The sequence below is a fragment of the Poecilia latipinna genome, unplaced genomic scaffold (genome assembly GCF_001443285.1).
Source record: "Poecilia latipinna isolate Pla-1442-1.1 unplaced genomic scaffold, P_latipinna-1.0 Scaffold2496, whole genome shotgun sequence".
Taxonomy (NCBI): domain Eukaryota; kingdom Metazoa; phylum Chordata; class Actinopteri; order Cyprinodontiformes; family Poeciliidae; genus Poecilia; species Poecilia latipinna.
In genome coordinates this window covers 2,971-11,219 of record NW_015115112.1, presented here as the reverse complement: position 1 = coordinate 11,219, position 8,249 = coordinate 2,971, and the positions used below count along the sequence as shown (strand labels likewise).

Genomic DNA, 8,249 nt, shown 5'->3' with positions numbered 1-8,249 from the left:
CAAAACCCCCCCCCCAAATTTACAAAATTAAAAAAAAAAAACTGTTTAAAAAAAAATAAAAAAAAAAAAAAAAAAAAAAAAAAAAAAAAAAACACAACCTCTGAATGGTTAAAAAACAAACAAACACACTCACAAAAAAATTTCAGACTGGCAAATAGTTTTTGTCTTTCACTGCACTGCGTTTTGCCTACACTCATTGGAGCAATTATCGGTTTATTGGATCGTCTCGTACTAGAAAAAATCGAGTCATGCCAAGAGCAACGTGGCCGGGTAATTGCTCTCGCAGAGATGGATCTTCACTTTCACCTAGAACAACGTGTTTTTTTTTTTTTTCCTGACAGCTGCTCCCTTTGAATATAAACACCAAACACAGAGGCCTGTCACAGACTGACTGGCTGGCCTTGATACAACCATTGACAGCTCTGGAACGAAGTCCCTGCAGACCCACACCGGACATGAGGGTAATGGCCAATCTGGTGGCAGACTGTTTGTGAGAGATGTGCTGCTGACATGATGTGGGAGTCTTGTTGTTTTGTGTGTGTGTGTGCGTGGGTGTGTGTATGTGTGTGTTTGTTGGCAGCCGGTCAAAGTAGTCCTGCGTAATGTGTCCGTCACTTTCGCCGGCAGGACTGCCATGCGAGTGCATCAATCTTCGGCGGAGTCCAGGAACATGGACACCAGCCCAGGAACAATGTGTTCGCTGAGGGAAGTGTGAGGAAGTATGTGTGTGTTTCAGGATGAGCTTCTCTCTTCTGTTCTGATGTAGAGCTGAAGAGAGTTACAGAGGAGGATGTGGACAGATAGAAACGTTAACCAAGAAAATAAAGTTAAAAAAAAAAAAACAGTTTAAAGACAGCGGTGCTAAGGTTCTTGTTTAGTGGATTAGTGGATTGGTTGGTTGTGCCTAGTGACTTCTCCCGATTTTTTATTTCTTTTTTGCAAACATGACAAAAGTAAGCAAGATCAAAAACATTATTGGTAAATATTATTTGATTGGATCCAGGAGAGTAACGACACTCAAAACTCACAAAATGAGACATGATATCAAGTTCATGAGAACGAGACAACATGAAGATTTATTACTTTCGAAGACGGAATATATGCTACAAAAAGGTCTTTATTCTGCATTTTTATTGATTTTGCCACACATTCAACAAACTGATTTCTATCTTTTTGTGATTTCTTTTTATCTCTTCAAAACTTAAGACGGTGATTCAGCTATGTATGACCTTAAGTACAACATTTAACATTTCCAGTTGCTACTGATGGAGTGAGCTGTGACTGTGATGGAGCTCAACATAACACTACATGACCAGCCACTGGTTGTCATAGTGATGCTTTCAGCAACAACTTCCTGTGCTCATATGTTGTCCTTATCTCGTGTTTCACTTTGTTGCCTGATATCGCGCTCGGAGTTTTCAGTGGGTAATGGTGGTTTTTGTATTTTCAAAAACGCAAGTCCCTGGGAATATCTGTGCCATGTTAGGTTCTTGTATCCACATGTGAAAGGTTTTGTTCAATATTCAATTATCTGCTGCGCTATAACAGTCTGCAGATCTGCTGATCCAGGATTGGATGGAGAAAATGAGTGATTATAACCGGTCTGCACTTAACCTTGAGTCAGTTAAATCAAAGTCCTTGCCGTTCCCGTTTCTGTGCAAGCAGCTGTCATGAAAGATGGTAACTAGACGTTAGTAACAACCAGGGAGTTCATGCCTTAATGACGGACACTTCACCAGATTGATGGTCATGAAATTGAACTATTAAACCTCTGACTGATTGAACAGCTCTCTAACACCTGAGCCACAGCCGCTCTGGTTCTGGAGAAGAAATTTGAATCAAGTGCAAGACATCAGACTGAAAGGTGCACTGCCTCCTTTTAACCTATGACAAACACCATGAGCCTTGTTCCGTCTGATTTACCTGGCTGAGGAGTGCAGCAGTTTCTGGACATTGCCTTGTAGTCTTTTCCTTCCACTTAAACATTTTCACATTCTGGCAACGCATTCTGTTTGGGTTTTACATGAAATTGAACCAGGTTCAATTTTGTCAATACAAAGTAGTGCGTAGTTGGAAAGTTAAAGTAAATATGTTTTCGGTTTTTCTTAGAATGAACACCTAGAAAGCGTGTGATGCATTCATTCCTATCCACTCACTATTTTATGAGTCTTTCACAGCTGAAGGTCTTTTTGGAAGACTGTTGCCCATTCTTCTTTGAAAAACCAAACTCAATTAGGTTGAATAAGGAACGGTGAACATAAATGTAAAACTCTTGGACTAGATTCTCATTTGGATTTAGTTTTGGGCTTTGAGTGGACCGTACAGTTTTGCTTCCAACGACTCAATCATAGCACCATAGTACTCGATCCTCCAACCGGTCTTCCTTCACGTTTGCTCTGTATCCTGTCTCTTTGCCTCACCACTGTTCTGTAAACACCTGAGCTGTGGATCCACACAGCTCCTCCAGAGTCACTACAATCAGTCAGTTTAGGCAAAATTTATGTCTCAGCAGGTTCGACGAGGTTACGTATCCCTTTCAGTTTTGGATGGTGGACTTAAATGTGCTCCATGACATGTCCAACATGGATGAAATTAGGATATATGTTAATAACCTTTACACAACGTTCTCCCTGACCTGACATCTGTGTTCCTTGGTCTTCGAGATGCTGTTTGTTCTCTAATGTTCTCCAACAAACTTCTGTCCAAACTGCACCCCAAACTCTTGCACAATGTAACAAAACCTGGAAGAATTAGCTGGTCTAATGGACGTACGCATGGCTCTAAACTTGCTCCGCTCAATGCTGGCAGCATGATGGAATAGCTCTGTTATGTTGCTTCTGATTTCTTCACCAGTTTTTGGGCGAGGCCTTTCTTTCTGGACAGTTATTCCCTCTGGGAAGGATTTTCTTGCTCTTAACTTTCGGACAGTTGCTTGGATGCTTAACTCTGGCAACAAATCCCACAGAAGTTGGAACAGAGGCTTTGTAGTGGCAGTGCAGAGCCAAAGAGCAAAGAGAGACGAAGGAAGTTCAAACCATCTCTTCAATTGAACCTAATGGGGTATCAAGTATCATTTCCCCAACTCCAATGTCTCTCTGCCAGACTTTCTACTAACCGTACGGCTGGAGAGAGATTTGAAGAGGCAAGTGAGGTGGATTAGCATGCTGCTGTGAAATATTGCATCTGTTGCCTGGATATTTAGCATGTCATGACAGGGTCTTCTGGTTCTTAAGATTTGTTCTTTACGAATACTTGGATCACCTTCGTTCCACTTAACAACTGTGCTCTTTCCCGTGTTGGTCTATCACGTAAAAATCCATTACGGCGAAAACAATTCGGCAAAAGTACAAAGGCTCTGAACACCAGGCGTTACATATCGGTTTCGCTCAACTTTTCGGTTCAATCTATGTTGCATTAATGAAGATCCGTTTCTCGTCTTCCCTAAAACCAGAACAGATTAATCACGTTGAAGTTCTTGTACTTGGAATTGACAATTCCAGACTCTTTAGATGAATTAGAGATCCCCCTGTGGAGACTTGATGTTCCCATAATTATGAGCTACGACAGGCTGTTTAATTAGTGTTCCATCTGATTGCTATGAAATATATTTTCCTTCTGACAATAACACTATTACACACCGATCCTAGGGTGTTTGTTGAACTAAACTAATTGCTATTTATGAGGCAAGTGCTGCCGTCAGCCTGTTCCAAGCACAGCTGCTTCACACCTGAGACCCACATGTCTGTTCAACCACACTATTAGTATTCAAGAAATAAATATTTGGTCTGTATGATTTTTTTTCATACTGTCCATCATATTCCCCACAAGGCAAAAATCACATTAAGTTAATTAAGTGAAGTAATTAATATTTATATTAGAAGACCTGTTATCTAAGACTTTGTAGTTTTTTTCAGAAAGAATTTGCATATTTTTTCCCCCTAAAATATGTCCTTTTAGTAATGAGAAAGCCCATCATTAAGCTTGATATTGTACTGGATATGAGAAATAAAGCATATGCTCAATCACTGTGAATGCAGAACAGATACATTCAGTGGGAAATAGACAAAAAAAAAACATTTTCACTTCTGTATTTAATTTACTCAGGTTTTTCTGTGGTGACTGTAAAAATGCGATACTTGCAAAAGAGAAGGAAGAACCCGCAAACTTAAACAAGTTAAACTGACACGCCTAGGCCTGTCACAACAATCAATAAATCAATTAATTGCAGGATAAATTAAAACAAACTCAGTTATTTCCATTGGCATGATTTATCCTTTATCTCTTTTTTTTTCTCCCTTTCTACCAGAAACTGGATGATAAAAGTCTTCAGTTTGGTCCTTTGGTCTCAACTGGCTCCTTTTTTGAAGGACAGTTTTGTTTACAAAGACTTCAAAATTCATTGTATTTGTTGTTTTATTTATTTTGTATATTTAAAAATGTATTCCACTTCCAGTGGACAACATACTGCATTTACACAAAAGACATAAAACTGATTTTTTTTTTCTCTTTTTCAGAAACAAAGAATGAACATGAAGTTCATTTTGCTCCTTATACATTTATTTCACATACACTTTTCCGTTAATATTTAAAAATAACATTCTACCGTTGAACAAATCCTTTAAATGACTGCTGGGATTTATCAAGAAAGGCCGACGCCTCATAGAAAACCAGAGTAACAAACGCTTTCACGGTTCGTATTATTAATTCGTCCACATCGAGGGCTGCAGATGACATAAACAAATCAGCAAAATTATTATGAAAAGACTCAGGTAATGACGGCCCATCAGCAAAACCCCAACAAACATGATTAGCCGCTTTATGTCAGGGGCTCTTAAGTGTAGAGCTGTGAATGAGCCAGTGATTGTGGAGCATGAATGAAAAGCTTGATGTCGATTATGGAATACTAACGAGCATTTCTTCGGGTTCAGGCAGGGTCTCCTTCAGCCCTGCTTGAAGAAACTGTTTTTTTTTGTTCCTCTTCTTTTTTTGCTTTGGACCTATGACTCACAGGTGCTGATTTTAACCAGCACCTGATTTGTGAGGCACCGGGGTCCTGACTGTAAATTCCAGCACTTTTGACGTGTCTTCACAAATTAATCGGGTCGGATTCTATCCGTGTATTCGGTGAACTTTGAAAGGGAAAACTGCGGATTTGCCCCCTTTTTTTTCCTCAGACTTGCTTCCTACCCACTGAGATTATTGGAAAAAGGAACGAACAGGAGAAAGAAAACAAAAAAAAAGAAACAAAAACACACATTCAGATTTAACTAAGTGAACCTATAAATAGCAGAAGCTCTACAGAAAACATCCCCACCCAAAGTCATGATGACTTCTGCCAGGTTCTCTGCAGGACCTGATGAGGTATAAAGGTTGCATGCGCGCGCGCGCATGTGTGTGTGTGTATGCGTGTGTCTGCGTGTGTGTATGTAGGGAAAGCAGGGAGTGAGGGAGGCAGCAGACAGATATCAGCCAAGGAAGATCACAGGACCGACCAGCAACACAGTGCTGACATTTTCCCCACAGGGCCCCCACCAGACCAAATCATCCACACTTTAACACCACCATTAAGCCTGTGATTGGTTTGAGGGATGCTTGGACGCCTAATGAGCAAATCAGTGTGCATGGCTGCGTGTGTTCCGAGTGCCCGTGTGCTTACGCGGCTAATGAGGGGCGGCGGACCCCCTACGACTGACGAGACGGTGGAAGAGGGCGATGACGTCCCCACTCACCAGCTAAACACCTCATGGTACGGAAACAGGGGCTTCTTGAAGGTCGTGTGGAGTGATCCAGATGGAAGCTAATGGCATAATTGGAATCTTTATTTAAACGGAGAGATTCCAGGTGGTTTTATCTCAGGAGGACCGGATGAAGAATGTGGAATGCTCGGCTACAGGGGGCGATACAAGGTGTTTTTCAGGCACATAGTGTCGTTTTATAGCACAATAAAGTAACTTTGTCACCTTTGGTTGCTATAAAGACGCTTTTTATATGGAATATGAAATTCACCTTTGTAACGCCTTGAAATTGGGGCTCTGACTCTTTAAAAAACTCCTCTTTCTGAAGTCATCACAACATGGCTCCCGTATTAATCCTTTGACAACGTTTTTACCAGCGTTGCAATGAGCAGTGGCTCGTATAACGAGCTCAGCAGATGTGCAGTTCCACCAGGTGTTTGCTAATTGTTGCTGGCTAGTCTGAAGGAGCCGAGTGAGCGAGCTGAATGTGGAAGCTCAAAAGCTTAAAAACTGCAGCTCTGACAACGAGGCATTTCACACAGCTGAATGGTTGAAACAGGAGATTACAGGATCTCTCGTATGTTCATGAAAGAACCAAAGCAACATCCCAAGAAAGTTTTGGAAGAAGGGATAAAATTATAATATGATATAAAGCTAAAAAAAAAAAGTCATCTTTACAAAATACTGCCCCCTTTAACCGCCAGCGTGCACCAGAGATTTAAGAAACAACTTTAATATCCACACAGAGTCTGACCTACAAACATACCTTCATTAGTATTTGGAAAAACGCCCCTTAGTAAGTCTGAGATGAATCACACTCTTTTGGTTGCAATGGACAAGCTGCTGGAAGATAAACCTGAGATAATTTTGTGGAATATGCTAACATGAGGAACAACTGGATTTTATTTTTGGTAATGCCCTCCTGAAACACAGACTACATCGTAAATCATTTTGATAACTCAAAGTGCTTTACACTAGAGTCACATTCACCCATTTGCACTCACATCTATAGACCGATATGCTGAACGGTAGGCAATATGGGCGCCCAAGGGCACATTGGCATTTGGCAGGAGACAGCTGGAATCGAACCTACAACCTTCCAATCACAAGAGGCCTAATCTACCCACAGAGCCACAGTCGCCCTCTTAATGGTAAGGCAACACCAGAAGTGTCTTATGTAAGACTTACTTAGGTGAATATAGACATAAATATCTACAGTTACCTTTGAAAAAGTTCGAGTCTTAGGTCAAAATGGATACATACAAACATTTTAATATCAGGACACCACATCTGACCAAATTAATTTGGGTGTCCCTCGTCTGCAACCAGTAGCGTTTACCTTGAGCAGACTGCAATGCTTTTAAGCCATAAAAGTTTCTATTTCCAGAGAATAATAAAGTTCTTGGGTTATTAGAGGGCAAATTATTTCAAACCCTCAGAGTCAGGGTGAGGAGTTGTGTTAGAAGGGTGAGAAAACTGCATGCACTCACTTGGCACCCGGTTGATGGCTCTCAGGGGTCTCAGCACACGCACCGTCCTCACAGCTGAAAAGCTAACATTTTGCAGGTTGAGTGAGTACTCCAACATCCTGGGGAAACAAAAGAAGAAAAAAAAGAAGAGAACGAGACAGAGAGAGAGAACAGAAAACATGTGTCAATGCAGCATCTACAAGCCAAATGTTGCTGAAGCTCATCCACCAAAACTCTCCAGCAACTAATTAATCTTTTAATATTCCCAATGACTTTTACATTCTTGGATTTATGAAATGGCTGCTGTGCATATGTTCTGGCAAACAGCGTGAATTTATTCTAAAGCAATTAAGTCTACGACTGCGAGAGCGTAACAATTGAGAAACACCACTCTGTCCGTGCTAGCACATGGAACGTAGCAAACACGTGATGTTGTCTGCGGCTCGGCGTGTTCGCACAAGTCCTTGCGCAGTCGATCTTCAAAAGGCGCGACCCCTTTGAGATGTCGAGAGCAGACTGTAAGAGTTGCCTGAGACTCGGAAGACGCGGTGTCCAAGCGGAGCCGCCTCGAAACGCCACGCTCTTGGCGGCCTCTCTGGCGGCTCTTTGGAGGCTTTTTTTTTTTTTTCTCAGAGCGTGATAGGAAGTCAGGAGGACACCGCTCTCAAAGGGAAACTGTGGGATGTCTTATTTGTGATTGCTGTTTATCGTCCTTGCTTTACACAGCGCCTCTCTCTCCTTGCATGTGTGTTTGTGTGTGTGTGTGTATGTGGAGCAGCTGCTGAGCACATGTGCAGCTGGAAGGAGCGTGCAGATGAAGGAATTCCCTTCTCGCGCTGACTCCAAGTCTGCCTGACAAATTCGCAACACATGTTGGAGGCTGTATGTGAGTGCGTGCGTGTTTGTGTCACCTGGAGTGCAAGAAACTCCCTTAATGAACCTGTGAATGCGCGCCTTTAACACATTAAGGTGTCCCGGTGCTTGCCTGTTTGGATCTCTACAGCAAAGCACCGGTATAAGAAGGAAGGAACACCCTCTCTCGTTG

The 8,249-nt window shown here is 41.8% G+C and overlaps 1 protein-coding gene across 1 annotated transcript in view; it reads right to left on the bottom strand.

Annotated features, from left to right (window-relative positions):
• The window catches only part of LOC106938051 (voltage-dependent T-type calcium channel subunit alpha-1G-like), an 81,744-nt gene extending 74,395 nt beyond the window's left edge, over positions 1-7,349 (bottom strand). The window contains exon 1 of the mRNA XM_015019877.1: positions 7,226-7,349. Within this exon, the coding sequence (XP_014875363.1) occupies positions 7,226-7,322 (97 nt within the window). The 5' untranslated portion in view covers positions 7,323-7,349. The remainder of the gene's footprint in view (positions 1-7,225) is intronic.
• Between the last annotated feature and the right edge of the window lie 900 nt (positions 7,350-8,249).